This window comes from Otolemur garnettii, unplaced genomic scaffold (assembly GCF_000181295.1).
Source record: "Otolemur garnettii isolate 467f Iridium unplaced genomic scaffold, OtoGar3 scaffold00088, whole genome shotgun sequence".
Lineage (NCBI taxonomy): Eukaryota > Metazoa > Chordata > Mammalia > Primates > Galagidae > Otolemur > Otolemur garnettii.
Genome location: NW_003852483.1, coordinates 5,323,245 through 5,346,004, shown reverse-complemented (window position 1 = coordinate 5,346,004; position 22,760 = coordinate 5,323,245). Strand labels below are relative to the sequence as shown.

Genomic DNA, 22,760 nt, shown 5'->3' with positions numbered 1-22,760 from the left:
AAAACATTTTCAGTCACAAATTACATTATTTACCATAAATCAATAGTTAAAATATAGTCCAGCTAAATGTATTCATCTTCCCCTACTCTACATTCAGTTTTAGACATCATTTAAAAATTGACTTTAGAAACATTTTTACTAAGGTCCCATCTCTAACTTATTTATGCAGATTGGGAAAAAACTGGTTTATAATAAATTATTATTACCAAAGTACTTTCTACATACCTCATTGCCAATGCCCAGCATACTCAACATAGGATCTGGTCAGCAACAATGAGTATAATTGTAGAGTCTCAAACAATTTGTGACCTTAGTTTCCTGGACATTGAAGGATTTCAAATTTCTGCCATTATAAAAGGAAAAGATTCAAATAGCCAAAAATCATATATTCTGTGTGAGTAGAAATGCACAGGATGAAGACTATTTAAAGAATACGTAAAAGCTTTATTGTTTAGGCCCTTTACATGTGTACAGACATTTCCAGTGGAGTTTGTCTCTTAACATAGTTTCTTTGGATGAGAGAACCTAGGTCTTTGTGTTAAGAAACTAGCGTATATTAATAGTGTGTTTATCCCAGTCTGGTGGCCAACATCATAATGCTGAAATTTTTTTTTCCTTAAAAGTGCTGTGTAGATGTACATGATGGTCCCTGTTCCCATAGTGAAGGGCACTGAAGGATAAGATGGATTCCATTTCTTGTGAGTGCACAATTGCAAGGTGATCTACATAGAAAAAAACTGATATTAATAGTTATTCAAAGGAAAAAGGAACCAAAGCAAAGAAAAATTTTGAATAAGTATCTGTTCTTAAAAGAGGGAAAAGTGCTGTCTAACACAAAAACAAAACACCTATTAATTTGGAAAATGCTCATTTTCTTTGTCTTAAAAAAACAAAAAAATGGTCTGACTCTATCCAGGTTCATACAAAAGATATGAAGTCTCCATCTTTTTTTTTTTTTTTTTTTGAGACAGGGCCTCAAGCTGTCCCCCTGGGTAGAGTGCTGTGGCATCACAGCTTACAGCAACCTCCAACTCCTGGGCTCAAGCGAGCCTCCTGCCTCCGCCTCCCAAGTAGCTGGGACCACAGGCGCCCGCCACAATGCCAGGCTATGTTTTTTTTTGGTTGCAGCCATCGTTGTTTGGCGGGTCTGGGCTGGATTCGAACCCGCCACCTTAGGTGTATGTGGCTGGCGCCTTTGCCACTTGAGCCACAGGTGCCGAGCCAAGTCTCCATCTTTTTAAAGGGCTGAATAATATTCCATGGTGTAAATATACCACAGCTTCTTAATCTATACCAGGGTTGTTGGGCATTAGGTTGTTTCTACATTTTTGGTGATTGTAAATTGAGCTGCATTAAACAGTCTAATGCAAATGTCCTTATGATAAAATGATTTTTTCAAGAGGATGGAGAAGCAAGAATCCAATGTACTAATATGAAGCCAGTAGGCGGTCTAATACATGGCCCACATAAGAGGAAAACTCAAATCAGTTCACGGTGGGCGGGGTGTGCTCCAACTTAATGGGCACAGTGTTAGGGTGTATGGCACACCTCTTGGAGGGGGGCACAGGGGCTTTACTTAACAAATGCAAACAATGTAATTCATGTAACTTCAATTAACCTGAAATAATAAAAAAATGGTCTGAATGGGGTAGTGAGACACAATTGGGGCAAGGTCTATACAAAAACGGAATGTGATATGATGACTTAACCTCATGAAAGAAGTGACTAGTTAAAACAAAATTTCACAGTTTTCATGTATGAAATGAAATGTTAATGCACGATGTATCAAAAATCCCATGGCAGTATTTTTCCCATGTCTCAGTGGGATGCAGCTTCTCTCCACCATGAGTTGTAAGCAAGGCAGAAGCAGGCACCCAGGGTAAGGAAAGAAGGGAGGGATACTTACATGGGATACTTACATACATGTCACTTGTATGCAGAACAATTTTAGTTCCATCATGTGAAGATGATCCTGTGAAATCATCCTTTCTGGTGATACATTTTAGAAAGTTTTAAAGTTTTTTTTTTTTTTGGAGACAGAATCTTACCCTGTTGCCCTTGGTAGAGAGCTGTGGCATCACAACTCACAGCAACTTCCAACTCTTGTGCTTAAGTGATTCCCCTGCCTCAGCCTCCTGAGCAGCTGGGACTACAGGCACCTGCCATAACGCCTGGCTATTTTTGTTGCAGTTGCCACTACTGTTTTAGCTGGCCGGGACTGAGTTCAAACCTGCCACCCTCAGTATATGGAGCCAGCAGGTACCCACTGAGCCACAGGTACCGCCCAAAAGTTTTAAACCGACTATTACATATGAAAATTTAATATGAAAAAGAACTTTTGAGTTTTAATTTAATCCTTAAGTATTGTGGCATGGTGGGGCTTTGTTTAAACATTTGGGATATAACATAGTGACTTCATTTGAATGAACTCACTGCTGTAGAAAAGTATTTAATTTAAAACATAAAACCAAGAATGAAACTACAGAATTTTAAGCAATAAAATGCTAGAAAACTGAATAAATAAATGCTTCTTTAGCAGGGGCTAAATTATTTATTATTTTGCTTTTAGGAAACAGGAAGTCATAGATTGTTTTCTTTAGGTCTTATCTACCTCTAACACTGACCTGTCAGTGTTAGAATAAGAAATCATCAGTGGGGATACCTGATTCTTGTTCCAAAATTTAGCCCTGGGGGTGTTCAGCTGCCTAAAGATGAGACTGAAGCCTCACATCTTGTGGCTGTGGCAGATGTGCTGCTGGTGCTTCTGGAGCTGCCAGTTCAGGAACCAGGCCTGGGAGTGTGGCTAGCTGGGTACCTATGCCACCAACCCAACTTCAGGGTCACAGCCTCCTGGAACATTTTATAAAAATGCAAATTAAAGGTTATCAAAGAACGACCAAAGGGCAAGAGGTTGTCATGGATGACAAGGAAGGGATCATTACTCACAGATGTGAGCAGAGATGATATGGTACCTGTGTAGCATTCTCATATGGGTCAGGTTGTGTAGCATCTTGCATTCAGCAAGACCTACCTTGTTTTACCAATCTGTCAATGATGTGTAGAAGATTGTAGTACAAATCTGTCAGTAGGAAATGGTTAGGAGATTGGGGAAAATATGATGCTAAAAGATTTTTCACAAAAGAGGATGTTTTTGCACAGAGGTAATTATCATCAATTTCTACTCAAACAGTATTCATTTATTAATCCTGCTGAGAAGCCCAAGGGGGAGGGCTAAATCTTTTTGAGGTCTTCCAGCCCTGAATTTTTTTTCTTATAAATAAAACAAGTGTCTATTTGTGAAATTGCTGCCAAGTGCCATGGAAAAGGCAATTATATATATAAACATTTGCTTTTTAATTAAACAGAATTTAGTTTCTATACTTCTGTTTTTTTCCAATATCAAGTTTTGGGGAAAAAATTAAAAGAACTGATTAAAGAAAAAAGAGGAAGAAATGGGACTTTCATTGACAATATTTGGTAGCCTCTCTCTAAGCCAGCGAGTCTCAACCTGTGGGTCGTGACCCATAGGAACTGTATTAAAGGTCCGTGGCATTAGGAAGGTTGAGAACCACTGCTCTAAGCAAACACTTGTTTGGTTTGAGCATTAATTCTGGTTTTATGAATAGGCAAGGTCAGATTACTTAATGCTCCCTGTGTAGTTACTGCTATGATGAGATGAGCCACATTCTATTTTAGAAATCTTGGGGAAAGTTTAATAGCAGAGCTGATGACATGTTTTGTAGGTAAGCAAGTCCTGTAGTGTTTTTATCCCAGTTGAAAGTATATTGATAAATATCTTCAAATATATGTTATGTATGTATATGTCTACAAACATGTATAGATTAGATGTTTGTAAATATACCAAGGAATCTTGCTACTGAAAGGAATTCTAGCGTAAATCCTTTTATAACTTGTTAAATGTTTTGACATCATAAAAGTACCATATACATATTAGAAGTTAATTTATGTGCTATTTTCTTCAATTTAAAATGTGACACATGGAGTAAAATCCTCCCACATGTCCTGTGGGACATGGAACTTTCTCTCACCTTTGCTGCTTTCTTGGGTGGGGTTTGCTATTGGGATCAGGCCCTTAGGATGACGCCTCAGAGACCTCCTGCATTCAGACAATAAACATAGGCCAGGTCCTGACCCTAAGGATTAGGGGAAGACGTCAGAGAGCTCATCCAAAATTGGATTTAGAATGCGAGATTAGGAACTAGCCTGGAGGGAAACAAGCCGATTCGACAGAGGCTTGGAGCTGCCTGAGAAGCAGGTGGTGGAGAGTGGCCATGTAGTCAGCAAATTGTCAAGAGCCAGTGTTTTTACTGTTAAACCACAGGTAACATCTTTGGTGTTATTTAGCTACTCAAAAGGATTTGGGGAACAGTTTAATTATAGCATCTGTTCATTGTGGACATTTTGATCCTTGTCCATATCGTAGGAACGAAAGCAGCAAATTATGTCATTTTTATTAAGCATGGTTGCCCAGTCACTTATGTTATGGGTGTTAACCCCTGCCATGGGCTGTACATCTGCTTGGAGAGAAAAGGCCATCCTTTTCTCTTTGCACCCTTCCCTGTAAGCCTCTTACCCTTGGGGGAAAGCCCATTTCAAATTTTGACCAGTAAATTCTATTCTTGCCATGTTAACTGTCATTTATTTGTTTTGTATATAAACCCACCTGAAATGACCAAGCATATCAGATATTGTATGCAGTATATAACATGGTAGTCATTGTCTTGTAGATCATCAAACCTTGAGTGATTTATTTGCCCCAAACTAACAGACAGATAAGGAGGTTGAGGTCCTGGCCAAGGGTCCTGCTTAGAGCTGGCCATTCCTTCCCTATATGCCCAATGTTTATTCCCAGCCAGAGTCTGAGAATGACTTAAGTGTAGCACAGCTCAGGATCTCTGTCTCCACTCTCCAGCTGCCCCAGGGGCTCTCTTACTTGCCCACAGTGGGATTATTAAAGCATCCTCTTGAAGGTGGGGAGTGAGTGGCAGCTTCTGTTCTTACCTGGGCTGACCTAGTGCACTTTCCCACATGTTTCCTTCCCTCTGGAGTCTGTTTGGCAGTAGCTTCTACTTTCACAGAAAAGGAATGTAGTCTGAGAAGGTGCTTATGGTCAACATCAGCACACAAGTTAGTAGTGTTCTACAGGCTATAAAAATGCACTTTTAGCTTCATCAAATGGTAACAATGAAGTGGTTCCCTGGAAGTGAAAAACACCTATTCAAACAGGGAAAAAATTGTTTTTGTGAAAAAACAATTGCTTTTTTTAGAAAGGAAATTTAATGTAAGTCTTGTGCATCCAGAAATTTTTGCATAATAATCGCTTGACAGTGTAATATATTTTTTTCTAGAGCTTTCTTTCATTTCATTTGCTTGGGCTGAATTTTTTTAATATCTCTCTTGCCCTCTCTTTCTTTCTTTTGCTTAAAACAGCACATTTATTGTCTTAATTTCAGAAGTCAGAAGACTAAAACAGGTCTCAGTGGTCCAACAGCTAAAATCATAGTGAGGAAAGGGCAGATCTCTCTGCAGGCCCAGGGGAGGGTGCTCCCTGGCCCTTTCCAACCTCAAAGCCTGCATCAGCAGAGCCAGCAGTGGCCATCAAGACCTTGTTCTACATCATTCTGCTTTAAGTGCCCTGCTTCATTTCTCCACATGTAGAGGATCCTGTGAGTGCAGTGGACACATCTGAATAATTCTGGACAGCATTTTTATTTTAAGGTGGGCTTACTGGCAACTTTAGTTCCATCTTGACACATAAGCATTTTCACAGGTTCTAGAGAGTAGGTCGTGTTATTTTGGATACCACAAAGCCCTTAGTAGATGTTACCCTCTTTTTTCTAATCTCATAATTTATCCTTTTCTGGTTATCAGCTATTTTTGGGTAACAAGATATTTCTTTTTTCTTTTCTTTTTTGAGACAGAGTCTCAGTAGAGTACCGTGGTGTCACAGTGCACAGCAACCTCAAACTCTTGGGCTTAAGTGATTCTCTTGCCTCAGCTCCCAAGTAGCTGGGATCGTAGGTGCCTGCCACAATGCCAGGCTATTTTTTTGTTACAATTGTCATTGTTGTTTAGCAGGCCCGGGCCAGTCTTGGTTTATGTGGCCGGCACCCTAATCACTGAGCTATGGGTGCCAAGCCTGGATAATGATGTATTTCTACATTTTATTTCACAATCTCTGACACTCTTGCATCAAACATGCCTTTCAACAGGCAATGATACTATTTTTCTCTAGAGCTAAAGTTGGCCTTTTATGGTGGACTAAGTACTTAGTAACTGTATTTACACTTACAGTTTCAGGGTGCCCTGAGCTCAATCCTAAAGTTCATGCCAGTCTAAGCCTTTCTGTTTGTTGGTGTTGAGAGAAAGGGAGTAAATGGTGGCTCAGGGGTTTCTTTGTGGGCTGCCGTGTGCTTTGCTTGTTATAATGTGCAGGTCCCTGGGCTTAGAATTAGTCATTAGCAGGTCTCAGACTTCACAGAAGTAGTGAAAGGCTGTCAGATGCTTTTTTAACCTAACATGGTTTAAGTAGCTGAGTTATCTTTAATCGAAGTGGAAGGAAAACTCAGTTTTGGCACTTTAAAACATGAAAGACTTAGGGAGATCTTAGGGCCAAGATCTCACAGATGGGCGATCTAATAGGATTGTAGAAGATAGTTCTGTGTTGTAATTTCTCAGTAGTTCATTCAGATTAGCATGGTTCTGGGTGCTAACTGCCCACTGTTGACACATGCATTTATTTTCTCAGGTCCGGGCCCACCAGCTGGTCTTGCCACCTTGTGACGTAGTGATCAAAGCGGTTGCTGACTACGTCCGCAATATTCAGGACACCTCTGACTTGGATGCCATAGCTAAAGATGTTTTCCAGCATTCACAGGTAAAACAAATACAAATTGGCAGGATTAACAGGGTAGGACTTTTCCTAGTGGTATGGCCAGGTTTCAAAGAAAGGGGCTTGAGAGATGCAAGCTGACTAGATGGGTCTGGGAGCTCTTGCTCAACTTGTCAGGCCACTGGGAAAAAGCCCTTAGCTAGAAGGCTAAGGTTACTTGGCTATGCTGCCTGTCAGTTGTGTGATCTCAGCCACTTCACCTAGCTTTTGCAGCTCACTCCCAGCCTGAGCAGAAGGAAGGGGATTAGATAGTCACTGTGATCTCTGTTGTTCCTGACTTCTCTATTGTAATTTATAATAGGGTCTGTATTTCACAGTTTTCAGAAAATAAACTATATCAAATCAGTCAAGTAGTATTAAGAATTTCTGATTTGTCTGTTTCCTTCAGGTGATGGTTAGAGATTTTCTTTTCTTTTCTTTTCCCTTGAAGTAAGATATGTAAACAAATCAACATTAGTAGAACAGGTGAAGGTTTGTGGAACTCTTTTTTTTCTATCTCAAGCTAGGTAAGCATATCTCAGTCTGTTTACTGCCATCTGTTCCACTTGGTGTAGGTGATTTGTAAAACCTTCCTGGGCAGGATCAGAGGTCCAGCAGAGTGGAAGTCAGAGAAGTTCTAGAGTTAGAACCCAGGTTCTCACTACCACTTCAGAATTCTGCTATTTTAACTATATTGCTTTAAAAGAATTAATGTTTGGTTTGATTCTTCAGTAATAATCTCTTAATATTCCCTGTAATGTCATTCTAAATTCTTATCTAGGTTGAAAAACTACAGATTATTATACATGTGCTAAATAATAAAAATATGTTGATACACATGACCAGTGGCATACTAATTTACAAAAGGTTTTCCTACATTTATTTCAGTCTAGAACAGATGACAAAGTTATTCGATTTAAGAGAGCAATTGGATATTATTCAGCGACTAGTAAGCCTATGTCATTTCATCCGCCACATTACTTAGGTAAGTAAATAAAGGCCTACCTGTGATCAACATTGACCATGCAATAATCCAAAGAGGTTGAAATAGTCATCATGGGATCTTGTAGGTTTATTGTTTTGTAATGTGGTTTTCTGGAGTTATACATATAAATATAGTCAGACTTCCTAGGTAGATTTAGTAGTAATCCCTGAAAATATTGAGGAGTTAGAGAAGTCTTACAGGTTTCTTAGTGTGAAGAAGAATGATAGGAGGTCATGAAGATGAGACTGACAGGTCATGGTGATACTGACATCTTGGAGTCTCTGAGGTGTCATTTTCTTTTTTTTTTTGAGACCGAGCCTCAAGCTATCCCCCTGGGTAGAGTGCCATGGCATCTCGCTCACAGCAACTTCCAACTCCTGGGCTCAAGCGAGTCTTCTGCCTCAGCCTCCCAAGTAGCTAGGACTACAGGCACCCGCCACAACGCCCGGCCATTTTTTTTTTGGTTGCAGCCTCATTGTTGTTTGGTGGGCCCGGGCTGGGGATTCGAACCTGCCACCTTAGGTGTATGTGGCTGGCGCCTTAGCCGCTTGAGCCACAGGCGCCTAGCCGGTGTCATTTTCTAAATACAGAATTCCCTGAGGACATAGAAGGTCTTATAAGAGATTTTATAAGATCAGTGGACTTGTAGCTTCTCTTTTGTTGTGGGTTTTTTGTTTGTTTGTTTTTTGGCAAAAGCCCAAATTTAATTCCGATATTAGAAACTTGGGAATAAAAAATATTTATAAGCTGTTACCCTGAAGTTTGATTGCGTAGTGAACACTTCACTGGAGGCTATTAAGCACTAAGCCATAAGTACCATCCTCTTTATTGAATCAAATTTGCTTTCTAAAGGTCCAGAGCTGTAGAAGGATGAGAAATAGACCCACACTCAGGTTTAAATTATGTTTGCTTTATATAAGCTTAAACAGAAAAGACATGTTCAGGAGATTCTTATGGTAATTAGACTTTTTATTTGTTTTAGAAAATTATTTCCAAGGTTGAAAATGCCCTTAAGAATTGTGATAGCATTCCTTTATTTATTCAAGCATAGTGTCTGCTGAGTGCTAGGCACTGGAGAGTCAGAGATCAGAGATGTGGCACTGTCTGTGGATGAATCTGTGGGTGGGTGGGTGGTAGATGAGGAAGTGTGACCTGCATTGATGCTGTGTGATAAAGGAAGAAGGGGCAGCAGGAGCCTGGAGATACGTGTGGGTGGAGGCTAGAGCTGCTTGGCTATCTCCTGTCCCCAGCCTCCTCATTCTGGTGGTAGTAGGTGGTAGTAGGCTCCCAATGGGGCACCTGGTTTCTCTCTTGCTCCCTTACAATTTGTTTTCCTAATAGCAAATGGAGTAAAATATAAATTGGACTGTGCTACTCTCATACTTAGAATTCCTCATTGGCTTCCTCTCACATTTGGAATAAATTCCCATCTTACTACCTACCCTGCTAAAGCCCTGTAATCAAGCTCCTGCCTACTGTTAGACTCATGAGCCTAACCTTTCTTGCTTTGAATGAACTGAGCTGGCTTCTGCATTAGGGCCTTTGCACTGGCTGTTGTGCCTAGCAGGCTCCTTTACCTGGCCAGCTTTGTTTGGGTCATTCTGATTTGTGAGAGCCAGGCTATAATGTCCTTCTCCAAGGCTTTGACATTGGGCTGTTCTCAATCACACCATCTGCCTTTAATTCTCTGCACACTGAGTGGTCTGCTTGTTTTCATCTTCTTTCCACCCATAAGAATGTAAGGTCTGAGGGCCTATTTGTTATCTTTATTCTTGAATCCCTAGCGGATAAATACTTGACTGAATGAATGAATTCACTCATAATTTTTAAAACAGAGAAGTGAAGTGATGAGATGGGTTTTAGAATTACTTGTGGAACAGGGGGTGCAGGGCATCAGAAGGGAGAATCGCTAAATGCTGTTCCATCAGTTAAGGTAGGAAGTTATGGGACCAGATCATGTCTGCTGTGTCTCTCATGTACCTGTCAACAGCAAAGAACCCAAACTCTATAAAATAATTTAAAGAGGTGTATTCTGAGCTGAGTATGTGGCCCCATAGCCTACTGAGCCACACCCAAGAAGCCTTGAGCAAGTGGTCCTTGGTGCTCAAGTTACAGTTTGGTTTTACATATTTCAGGGAGACAGAAATTACACATAACATTACAAATAAATATATGAAAGGTGTACATTGGTTTGGCCTAAAAAGATGGGACATCTTGGGGGGGCTGCTTATAGGTTATAGGTGAGTTTAAAGATTCTTAGATATGTAATTGGGTAAGGAATTGAAACTTTGTCTAAAGCTTAGAATATTTTAAGTTAAGGAAGTTTGTTAATCAGAGACATGTACAACTTTATCATGTCCATATCCTTGGATACGAAAGTGTTTCATTTGTCATTAAGTGAAATCATATAGCAAATATTCTTCTGACTTGCCTTTTTAACTCAGTGTTATATTAGGTTCATCAATGAACAATGATATAATTCATTTTTATAGCTGTGGAGCATTGTATTAATATATACTTACCTATTCTATTGTTGAAGGAAAATTGGGCTGTTTCTAGCTATTTGCCATTATGGATCCTGTCAAGTGTATGCGGGACTGGCATTCCAAACAACTCCAGGATAGGGCCCTGCTCTTTCCTCCAGTTTATTATGCACTAGTTAATTCTCCCAGTACAAGAAGCAGACTCCTAATTTGTTCCATGTTCTTTCTTCATTTAATGATTGTGAAATTATATCTCAGAATAATTTCAGTTTGCACTTCTCTGATTATTAATGAGGTTGAGAATCTTTTAAGTGTATTTATGAACCAGTAGTGTTTTCTCCATTGTCAAATGCTTGTTCCTATTGTTTGCTTGCGTTTCTGTAGTGTTTTGTGTACATGTGTGTTAATTCATTCATAGGAATATTTTATGTATATATAGGGTAGACATAAAGTTCATGTGCAATTTAAAACAGTTTTACTATTTAAATTGCACGTGAACTTTATGTCCACTCTGCATATTGGATACTGGTATTCTGTCAGATATATGGGCTGCAAATAAGATCTCCCAATTTGGTGTTTATATTTTTCTTTCTTTGTGATGCATTTTGATACCAAAGTTCTTAGTTTTAATTCAGATACATAAATTTTTTCCTTTATTGTTTATACTGTTAAGAAGTCCTGTACTATTTTTGTGGAAGAAGTGATACCATGTCTGAGATTGCTTCACAATAATACAGTAGTGGGGAAGGAAGGGTAGAAATGCAGATGACACATTTTGAAGGTGAGTGATGGATACATGTGCCTCATTGTACAGTTTCCTTTTCTCTTGTGTATGTTTTACAGTGTTCGTGAGAAGGACAAAAGAAAATATAAAGTAAGGATTCTGAGATGATAAACGGTGATAAACATATTTTGTCTTCTAAAAGTTTTATTGATGGTTTTGCCTTTAAATCTGCCTGATGTTGAATTTTATTTATGTGGTAAATAGGGCAATTCAGGTTCTTTTTTTTTTTTTTTTTTTTGAGACAGAGCCTCAAGCTGACACCTTGGGTAGAGTACTGTAGTGTCACAGCACACAGCAAATTCCAACTCCTGGGCTCAAGCGAGTCTCCTGCCTCAGCCTCTCAAGTAGCTGGTACTACAAGTGCCCACTACAGTGTCCAGCTATTTTTTGGTTGTAGTTGTCATTGTTGTTTGGCAGGCTGGTCTGGATTCAAACCTGCCAGCTCTGGTGTATATGGCTGGCGCCTTAGCCAGTTGAGCTACAGGCGCCAAGCCAAGAATTCAGGTTCTTGTTTACCCAGGTTGGTTACTTGTTGTCTTAGCATTGTTTATTGAATAAGCTATCACATTCTGTCAAAAGTGAAGTCTCTCTATACAGATGGGTTTGTTTCTGGACTTAGTTCTGTTGAATTTCTGATTATCCTAGTACCATTATTATACCATCCCAATTACCATAGCCTGTAATACTTGCTATCTGGTTGGAGCAAATCTGCCCACATTATACAGTGTGGCCATAAAGTTCATTAATGTAAGGATTCAGCAATTTAAGATAGTTGCTCATGAACTTTATGGCCACCCTGTGTTTCTATAAGTGATTAAAGCTATTTTTGATCCTTTTCACTTTTATATATATTTTGTGATCCTTCTGGAGATTTTGGTTAGAATTTTATTGACTCTATAGATCAGTCTGGAGAGAAAAATATCTTTAATGTTGAAGGTATTCAAGAAAATGTTATATTTCTCTATTGATCTGAGCTGTCTTGAATGTCTTTTAGTAAACTTTAATTTTCTTTTCTTCATAATAGACCTTTTCTTAGATATATTGCTGAACGTTAGTATTTTATTTTAGGGTGCTATTTTATTTTTTTTCAGACAGAGTCTTACTGTGTTGCCCTCGGTAGAGTGTCATGGTGTCACATCTCACAGCAATCTCAAACGCTTGGGCTTAAGCAATTCTCTTGCCTCAGCCTCCCAGGTAGCTAGGACTATAGGCACTTGTCACAATGCCTAGCTTTTTTTTGTTGTTGTTGTTGTTGCAGTTGTCATTGTTCTTTAGCTGGCCTAGGCCAGGTTCAAACCCACCCCCCTTAGTGCATGTGGCTGGTGACATTAACCACTGTGCTATGGGTGCCATGCCTTAGCGTGCTATTTTCAAGTCCACATTTTCTTAAATTGTATTTTCCAACTGTTTGTGTATAGAGTGCAAACTGCTTTTGTAAGTTGATTTTCTTTGCTTGATTCTTATTGATTTTTGTAATTGATTTGTATATTTTGGGGGTGATTGTATCATCTTTAATTCAGTATCTTCCTTTTTGAGCCTCATCATCCACTGAACTGGCTTTGACTCAAAGCACAGTATTTAATAAGAGATATGATGATGACTGTTCTTGTCTAGCTCATGATCTCAAGGGGAAGTCTAATGTCTCACCATTTTAACCTTTCACTCTTACCTCCCTCCACTTTTTCCAGATAAGGGAAATAACCTCATTAAAGAGATTTAATCAGGGGAATAGTGTGCGCAGGTGTGCATTTCGTTGGCTGGGGCCACAGTATTGCAGAGAGGTTTGGGATGAATGAAGGGAGGTGGGGGAGGAAGCTCTTTCAGTAGTAGTAGGGCAAGGCATGTTTGTGGCCATTGGTCCAAGCTCTCTATAGTGTGAGGTAGAGTACTAGGTGGATTTACAGATTTTGGGGAGATAGAATGAGCAGGTATTGATGTGTAGATATGAAAGCTCAGTTAATAAAGATTCAGGGGAAATGGCTCCCATATTTTCGACTTGAGCATCTCAGATAATGACACCATTAGTGGCTCGGCGCCTGTGGCTCAAGTGGCTAAGGCGCCAGCCACATACACCTAAGGTGGCGGGTTTGAATCCCCAGCCCGGGCTCGCCAAACAACAATGATGGCTGCAACCAAAAAAAAAAATGGCCAGGCGTTGTGGTGGGCGCCTGTAGTCCCAGCTACTTGGGAGGCTGAGGCAGGAGACTCGCTTGAGCCCAGGAGTTGGAGGTTGCTGTGAGCGTGATGCCATGGCACTCTACCCAGGGGGACAGCTTGAGGCTCCGTCTCAAAAAAAAAAAAAAAAAAATGACACCATTAGTGAGATAGAGACTATTGGAGGAGAAACAGGTTTGTAGAAGGGTTTCAGACACTATATATATATATGTGTGTGTGTGTATATATATATATATTTTTTTTTTTTTTTTGCAGATATGTTTTTTACTCAGTTGCCCTGGGGTTGAGTTCCATGGCATCATAGCTTATAGCAACCTCAAACCCTTGGGCTCAAGCAGTTCTCTTGCCTCAGTCTCCCGAGTAGCTGGGACTGCAGGTGCCCTCCACAACGCCTGGCTATTTTTAGAGACAAGGTCTTGCTCTTGGCTCAGGCTGGTCTTAACTCTTGAGCTCAAGCAGTCCACCCACCTTGGCCTCCCAAAGTGCTGGGATGACAGGTGTGAGCCACCACACTCAGCCCCTCAAGTTTTTGAGGCACCTTCCAGGATTTAGGCATGGAGATATGAAATAGTTGAATATCCAGATTAAAGCAGAATGAGGAGCCAAGGCCAGGTCCTGGGTTGGGGCTTAGTTGGTTGATGTATCAGGTTGGGGAGAGCAATAGTAATGGGTGTGGTGAGCTAAGAAGGCCGAAGACAGTGCCTCTTGGGTTGAGGAGGGGCAGGAGGAGTAGTATGGTGCAGTGGAGCTAGGGACTCTCTGAGCACTGTTACTGACAGCACTGAGTTGTGCTGCGAAGTTGAGCAGGATGAGGATGCTGCCTATTTAGAGAAAGGTCTGCAGATCTATAAAGGGAAGGCTTCCCAAACCTTGTGCAGGTGCATTTGGTTGGCCCTCAACAAAGGGTAAGGAATCCCAAGAAAAAATAGTTTTTAAAATTTCCACTATCTTTAGTACTAAAAGACATAGAAGAGGGGAGGGAGGATAGGTGGCTAGTGTTGGTCCTCTAAACCTACCTGTGGTCATTTCCAAAAGGGGTAGCATTTGAAATGGGAGGAAGAATTGAGCAGGTTTTAACTTAAGAGGATGATGACTACTAATAAGATGGGGAGGCTTAAGTACACATGGGGTAGTACTGGTGCAGGTTTCAAAGTAGGGAGCAGGGAAACACCTGCTATCATAGCCAGTAGTATCCTAATGCCTGGCCTCTAGAAAGTCTGGCCCATCCTAAGCAGTATGGGATGGTAACAGAGGGAGCAGACCAAAGGCAGATATGTAAATAGCAAGACTGACTGTTCCTGCACATGAGGACAAAATTTGCTAAGAGGACCATATTGAAGTAGGTGCTAATCACTAAGCAAAGAACAGATGCCACAAAATGACCAGCAAAGAGAAACCCTCTGGGGGTAGCAGCTATTGGGTTCTTGGGAGGACGTAAACTCAAGAAAAAGTTGACACTCCTGACTCTACTTCTCAGGTCAGCCTGCTCAGGAAGGGGAATTCACGTTGAGAAAATCACTTGTGTCAAAACTGAGGGAGAAATAGGAGTTATTCTGGGATGGTGGTTCTGGGTTCTTACTATGGGGAACATGGAGGACATGTTCCTAATGATGTTGAAAGAGCCCTTGTGGTGCATGAAGCTTGGACGTACTAGTATTCCCTTGCCTGTTGTCTGTAGGCTAGACAGACTATGTCACCACAGCCCCTTAGCCCTGTGCTTTATAGAATGTGCTAACAATTATTTTGAAAATATAGCTATATCTGTATAGTACATAAAGTACACCCCCAGAATCTGAGGAAAAGAATAGGAAATATTTCACTCTTGGGACTGCAAACTAATATAACCTCTTTGGAAGGAAGTATGGAGAATCCTTATGTCCTCATTTGATCCCACAAGCTCACTACTAGGCATCTACCCAGAAGAAAAAAAATAATTTTATCATAAAGACATTTGTACTAGATTGTTTATTGTTGCTCAATTTACAATTACCAAACTGTGGAAACAACCTAAATGCCCAACAACCCAGGAATGGTTTAACAAACTGTGATGCCATGGAATACTATTCAGCCATTAAAAAAGATAGAGACTTTACATCTTTTGTATAACCTGGTTGCAGTTGGAACACATTCTTCTTAGTAAAGTATCACAGAATGGAGAAGCAAGAATCCAGTGTACTCGATACTAATATGAAGCCAGTAGACGATCCAGTACGTGCCCATATAAGAGAAAAACTCAAATCAATTCAAGGTGGGGGCAGGGAAATGAGGGAGCAGGGAGAGGGGAGGAATGGGTGTGCTCCTATTTAATAGTTACAATGTTAGGGTATATGGCTCACCTCTTTGGGGCGGGACAAAACTATAAGAAGGACTCTACCTAACAAATGCAAACATTGTAACCTAATTCTCGTATCTTCAAATTAATCTGAAGCAATAATAAAAATAAATTGACTCTGAAAATGAGATAGTATGTGAAGAAAGTTAACCACATGGTGATGGATCCTATGCTGACATGGTTAGGACCCTGAAGTCTGACTTGAACCCAAAGCAGGCTCTCTGGAGCTTGAGGATTGAGGCAGGGTGTGTTTATGTGAGAAATCTATAGTGTACCTGAGACAACAGAGTTATCTTAGCAAAAGGGCCAAAGTATAAATGAAGGTTCTCTAGAGAAAAAAGAGTAAAAGTGAAAGAGGTGATAGGACTGTTGACACTGCACTGCCTGAGGGCTGGCACCTCCTGCAGAGGAGTGTGTCAGCCAGCAGCAGGGATAGGACAGCTCCAGGACTGGTGGTGGGGGGAGGCTGTGAGGCTGCTTGATGACTGACTTGCCTCTTTGCACTTAACAGTATGCCTCTGAAATTGCCCTGTCACTTCACATAAGTTTGCCTTATTTTTTTCAGAGATGGTTCCATACTCTGCAGGACTGATGTACAGTATTTAGCCATGTTTCTGCTGTTAGCATTTAGAATTTGTTTAGTTCTTTGCTATTATAACGATTTTTTAAAAAAAGTTTACTTTCACCAAGTATTTAATTTTATACTTTTGCTATACATGTATTCTACTAATGATTTTTAAAAATTGTATATTCTTATAAAATTTGTTGTATTCAGTCGTTTGTCTTAGCTTTGCTTACCAGACCACCATTTCCTAGTTTTTTTTACATTTTGAAAAAAATTTTAAAAAGTTATAAATGAAGCAAAAAGTATAAGGAATAGTATAATGAGCAGTGGTGTACCCACTGTATACAGTTCACAAATGGAGACATGTGCTTCAGATCTTTTCTTTTAAAGATTAATAGTCATGTATAGCTTTCTGAAACATGTTTTCATATTTCCTTGCCTCATATATATGGAATAATAAAGAACATTATTTTTATTTTTAGTTTAATACTATATTATGCATATCATTCTTCACTTTCTATTTTGAGATGTGTACTTGTTGCATCTTTGCCATTTTTTATCCTTTTAAACATAACACCAATGATGTTGCTATCCAGCCCCTGAGTTTGATAGAATAGACACCACTAAATGGAAGCCAGGGCATTTACTCCTGCTAAGGAGAGAGTTCCTCATTTTTCTTGTCCAGTGTAGAATTCCCAAGCAGAAAATTAGATTCTCCTTATACTATAGCCTTTGCTTCCATTCATTTTTCAGTTAGTTTGTTTTAGCGTGGTGTATGAAGTCAGATAGGCCATCTGATCTTACGGCTTCTGGAAAAGTAATAAAAAAAAAAAACTTAAAAATTGATTGTTTCCGTAGAACCGGAAACAACCCCCCTTTTTAGTTTTCATTTGGTTTAAAAGACTGTAGAATAAGTGTTCCCAAGATGGATGCATTTAGGTTTTTTTTCCTTGAATTTGGTTTTTGTTTTAGTTTGAAGGGTTTTTAAAAAAATTTTCTTTTTTTTTTTTTTTTTGAGACATAGTTTCACTTTGTGGCCCTCACAGCTCACAGCAACCTCAAACTCTTGGACTTAAGTGATTCTTTTGCCTCTGCCTCCCAAGCAGTTGGGGCTACAGATGCCCACCATGACACTTGGCGCTTTTTTTTTTTTTTTTTTTAAAGAGATAAGGTCTTGTTCTGGCTCAGGCTGATCTCAAACTCCTCAGCTCAGGTCAATCCACCTGCCTCGGCCTATTGGAGTGCTAGGATTACAGGTGTGAGTCACAACACCCAGCCTTCATTTAGGTTTATTAATGTTGTTAGGTTTGTTAATGGTTTTTTAATATTAAGTAACAAATAGGGACTGTCAGTTCAGCTTACCAGTGACTTCAAAATAAAGGTCTGTTAACATTTTCTTTTAGGTTGTGCTTTTCTAAAATCCACGGGTAGATAGAAAGTAATTTATCTTGTTTTATCATAAGCTTATAAAACCACTTACGGATGGGCATATGAGTTTTATTATTCCTTTTTTTCCTTTCTTGAACTTTCCTCAGTCACTACAAATACTTTTTTGCGGTTCAAATGTTGATTAATTGAACCAGATAAAATGTACCACTTAAGACTCAGGCACCAAGTGATTTGAATGATGCTATACCCTTTCTTGTTTACTTTGTGTATCCACATTCAGGAATAGAAAAAATTTAGATAGCGAAGTGTGCTTAATGTAAGTACCAACCCAACTCACTGTCAGTCACTTAGTTCATAATCTTACTTTTCACAGTCCTTGTAGTGAGCCTTCTTCAAGCTCATTTTCTCAGGTTCTGCACCCTTTTACCACCAGGCTTTTTCTCTTGGTTGCTGGCCTATGCCTCTTCCCATGGGATCTTGGCCAGTTACCACAGGCTTTAGGCTTGTGTCAGTCTCCTTGGCTGTTAGCTCCTAGGAATTGGTGTTCAACCCTCTGCCTCTTGGGCACTGACCTTGTACCTCGTCTCAGTCCCCCTCAGCTTGCCTGACTTGCTCCATTGGGCCTCCTCTTCTTCCTAGAGGACAGATAGTCTGTCTCCTTATCTTTCCACGGCACTCAAGGACCCACAGGCCTTTATGGAAATTATCCCTCTATAGTTTAATGGGGACAGATTACATGAAAGTTTCCTTCCATAAACTTTGTGTGTTGTATAGAATATTGACATTTAGTAAATGTGTTCATGTAATCATGTTTAAAATGTTTGGAAAATTTTGCCCTTTTTTTGCAAGCATTAAAAAGTAATGGTGGTGGTAGGGATTATATTGATTTACTTAATCTTCTTCTTTTTTCTTTTTTTTATTGAATAGTAACTGTGTACATTAATGCACTTCTGAGGTACTTGTTACGTTGGGCTAGGAATGGGGCAAGAATAAGGCTGACTGGTTGTAAGTAGATGTTCTAGTTTAACATCATTCCTTTTAAAAATTTATCTTATTTTAATTTGGAGCAAAAGCTAGACAGCTTCATTAGGTGTAGATGAGTCAGGGAAGTAGGTAACTGAACAGCATTTCTTATGTACTAGGGTAAAAGGTCAACACAGCACAGCTCAGGGACTGCAAGGCATGTTTCATTGTTCTTCTTAAAAATTCTTAATACAGTAGAACCTCCACAGTTGACCACCCACCTCCCTTTATTGACCCATTCCTTAAGTCAACCTCATTTTCATAGAACAGACATGCGTTACATGTATGTATCAGTATAGTAGGCCCTGTCTGTTGCCCAGTTTGTTATGTCCCTTGGGCGGTCAACTTATAGAGGTTCTACTGTGATTTTAATAATATTTTAAAATGATAGATTTTTTTTTTTTGTATAGTAATTGAACATTTTTTGCATCTTTTCCCTCCAATGGTTTTTTTTGCCTTGAATCCGCATACTTTTCTAACAAAAACTTACCTCTCTAATAGTGTTTGTGAAAGTAAGAGAATTAGGAACTGATGGTGTTGATCTCTACTCTGTAAGTCTGTTGTCTATTCTGAGAAAAATGGTCTTGTAGAAAAGACAGACAGTGGTTCTGCTCAGCTGCACTTGGGAAGCATGGAGAACAAGAACTGATTTAGAAGAAGGCCTCTAGTCTGCAGAGTAGGCCCTGCATTATTAGGCATTTCTGCAGCCTTCAGAAAAATGTAGATAAGTTAATTCACTTACTGGACTAAGTTATAATAAATTAGTGACTTGCTCTGTGGATTTACAAAGGTTTGAGGTGAATGTTTGAAATGTGATTTTAGCGATTATTTTTTTCCTTGGAATTATTTGGTTTTTAATGCTGTAATATGGTTTATGAAAGAAAACTTGTTTTTTCCACAATTTTTTTTAACATGTAAAGGTCAAAAATAGAATGAAACAAAAATGAGCACATTTGGCTCGGCGCCTATGGCTCAAGCGGCTAAGGTGTCAACCACATACACCTGAGCTGGCGGGTTCAAATCCAGCCCAGACCCGCCAAACAACAATGATGGCTGCAACCAAAAAACAGCCGGGCGTTGTGGCGGGCGCCTGTAGTCCCAGCTACTTGGGAGGCTGAGGCAGGAGACTCGCTTGAGCCCAGGAGTTGGAGGTTGCTGTGAGCTGTGATACCATGGCACTCTACCCAGGGGGACAGCTTGAGATTTGCTTGATGCTGCTGCTACATAATTGATGAACCCAGCCTTTTATTTTTATTATTCAAAAGTTAGGTATGGAAGACCAGCCATTAAAGATTGTAAGCTAGACCTTTTACAGTGATTTAAATAATAATATTAGTGCCTGAATGGATTTTATAGTATTCTTTGGTCCACATCTAGCTATAATTCAAAATCACTTGAGAACAGATCTTTAACAATTCTAGCAACTTTTATCTCACAGTTGCAGATCTAGTAGTCTTATTTGATTAGGAGCACCACCTTATGTGCATGCTTGCTGTGCATGCATATGTGGAGGGGGGTGTGTGAGAGTACACTGTGTGCATACTCGTCAGAGGTATGGATTTTGTGGACTTGTTGTTCAGTCAAGAAGATAGCCTTGTTTGTGCATGTCTGTGTGTGTGATGTGAGTGTGCCTGTGAGCACACACATATCAGCCTCACTGTTCCCAGCTACTTGTACTGCAGTTTTATTTGTTCAGTACAAAGGTGGAAGCTGTGCCAAGATTTTTTTTTAGTGAGAACCAGAATCAAAAGCCTGTAGTATTTCAGTGCCTGAGAGCTGAGTGCTTGGAACTTCAGACAGATCACAGCTTTTCAGGTTTGTGGATCTTCATCTGGGAGAGAAGGAATGGGCAATGATCTGTGCTATACTGCTAGCCTCTGGGCTGCGCCTTGGCTCTCAGGAGGCCAGAGACCAGGACAGTGTTTGCACTATTGGTTTCATTATGCTTGTATTGTCTTAGTGAGTTCAGCATGAAAGTTTGTTTTCAGAGAATGAGAGAGAAGGCTTGGGGAATTTTTATGTATTTAGCTTATTTTGACAAATAGATAGTATGAGAGGTGGTGGTTTGTGGGGTGAGTTCCTCTTGCCTAATGTCCAGATTCAGAGGTTGGAGACGCACCCCCTACTGCTTAAAAAAGGAAATTGGAGCTCGGGAAGCATCATGGATGTGGTTCCCGAGCTCTCCCTTCTCCTTAGACTCATGAGGCCAACCAAACTCTGGAAGTACTGAGGCTTCCAGGCCCTACCTTGTGTCATTGCTTTAGGCTAGCCTTTCTCCTCATTTTAATGTCATTCTTCAGCCTTTTCTCTACATGGCTTTCTGTCCCCAAATGGAATTGTTTACTTCACAAGTTACATGGGAATAGTGAATAGCACACATACCAGTGTACATCAGAACAGATTTATGAAGCCATGTTTTAAGAGAATGCAAAATTATAAGTTACTGATCCTATAATGCATGCTAAAATGTGTAACCTAATAATAGTTTTGCTTGACAATTAAAAACAACCCAAAATTATAGGCAACAACTACCACACTTTTTATATTTATAACTTTCTAATTAGCTAAGAACCTAATTTTAGTTGTGAAATAGTTTAAATAGAAAAAATTTCTCTTGCTTCATAAATGTAAGAGAAAGTGCTCTGTTCCTGTTTTGTTTCTTTTGTGTCTGCCAGGACTTCTGGTTTTGCTGAGTTCTCAGGTTAGGAGCAATAGTGATCAGAGACTGAATTACAGAGATCACCCATCAGGTTAAACACAGTGTGACAGATGAGGGCATTCAGGAAATGCACAAAAGAAAAACACTGTCAAAAGTTCACTAACAAATCTGGAAAGTTAAAATTTTAGTCTTAGTATATAAAATTGATCATTACAAAATTAAGAATTAATGTTAACCACTAAAGATTTCTCAGAAGTGAGACTGATGGTGGTGTCAATGTCTGAGGACCAGTCCCAAGATGTCCTGGGGAAATGGTATTCTGTTCAGTGATTTTTATTATTTTCTTTTTGTGTTGGTGAAACAGCCAGACCCGGTCCATTTGGAATGCCTGGGATGGTGCCACCGCACGTTCCTCCTCAGATGCTCAACATTCCGCAGACCTCTCTGCAAGCAAAGCCCATGGTAAGAGGTTCCCTATGTGGGTAGGGTGGTAGGCTTCGGACATGGCCCACTCATTAAGTTTTAATCAATACTAAAATAATTTTTTAAACTCTTGAGTTGATATGGGAAATAGATGCCAGTGCTTTTTGCCTTAAAAAAATTAACCTGGAAAAGTCAACACAGACTTGAGTCAGGTCCTGCCTGCAGCATGAATGTGACCTGTGCCCTTTGTTTCAGGCCCCACAGGTACCCAGCCCAGGGGGCGCCCCAGGCCAGGGTCCATACCCGTACAGCCTAGCTGAGCCAGCTCTCACTTTGGACACGAGCGGGAAGAATCTGACGGAGCAGAACAACTACAGCAACATTCCTCACGAAGGGAAACACACACCACTGTATGAGCGGTCCTCACCCATCAATCCAGCCCAGAGCAGCAGCCCCAATCACGTGGATTCTGCCTACTTCCCTGGCTCTTCTACATCATCATCTTCAGACAATGATGAGGGCAGTGGAGGAGCAACAAAGTGAGTGATTGTGGTTTCTGAGTGCTCCTCAGGTATATAATGACCTGGGAAGTTGCCTCCTGGCCTGTTGGCCACACAAGTATTTTGCTCAAAGATGTAGTTTGCTACAGGTAAGTACATGTTCCTACAAGTTGCTGAGTTTAGGAAGAGAAGAAATTCAGAGTTTCTTTGATCCAGAAGCTAAGAGCTTAATGGGGGCGGGGGAGGGGTATATATTGAGCAGCAATATATCAGATAAATCCTCCCATGTCTTTTTTTTTTTTTTTTTGAGACAGAATCACATTATGTCACCCTCTATAGAGTGCAGTAACGTCACAGCTACAGCAACCTCAAACTCTTGGGCTTAAGTGATTCTCTTGCCTCAGCCTCCCAAGTAGTTGGGACTACAGGCTTCTGCCACAATGCCTGGCTATTTTTTTGTTGTAGTTGTTGTTTGGCAGGTCTGGGCTGGGTTTGAACCTTCCAGCTCCTGTGTATAGTGGCTGGCACCCTAGCTGCTGAGCTACAGGTG

At 40.1% G+C, this 22,760-nt stretch overlaps 1 protein-coding gene across 4 annotated transcripts in view; it reads left to right on the top strand.

Annotated features, from left to right (window-relative positions):
• The window catches only part of FAM120A (family with sequence similarity 120A), a 129,385-nt gene that overhangs the window by 44,191 nt on the left and 62,434 nt on the right, over positions 1-22,760 (top strand). For 3 of the 4 annotated variants that reach the window (XM_023516234.1, XM_023516232.1, XM_023516235.1), the window contains exons 4-7: positions 6,770-6,898; positions 7,760-7,877; positions 21,652-21,749; positions 21,966-22,249. In XM_023516234.1, the coding sequence (XP_023372002.1) occupies positions 6,770-6,898; positions 7,760-7,877; positions 21,652-21,749; positions 21,966-22,249 (629 nt within the window). The remainder of the gene's footprint in view (positions 1-6,769; positions 6,899-7,759; positions 7,878-21,651; positions 21,750-21,965; positions 22,250-22,760) is intronic. The other variant, XM_003795026.2, reaches the window with a different exon arrangement.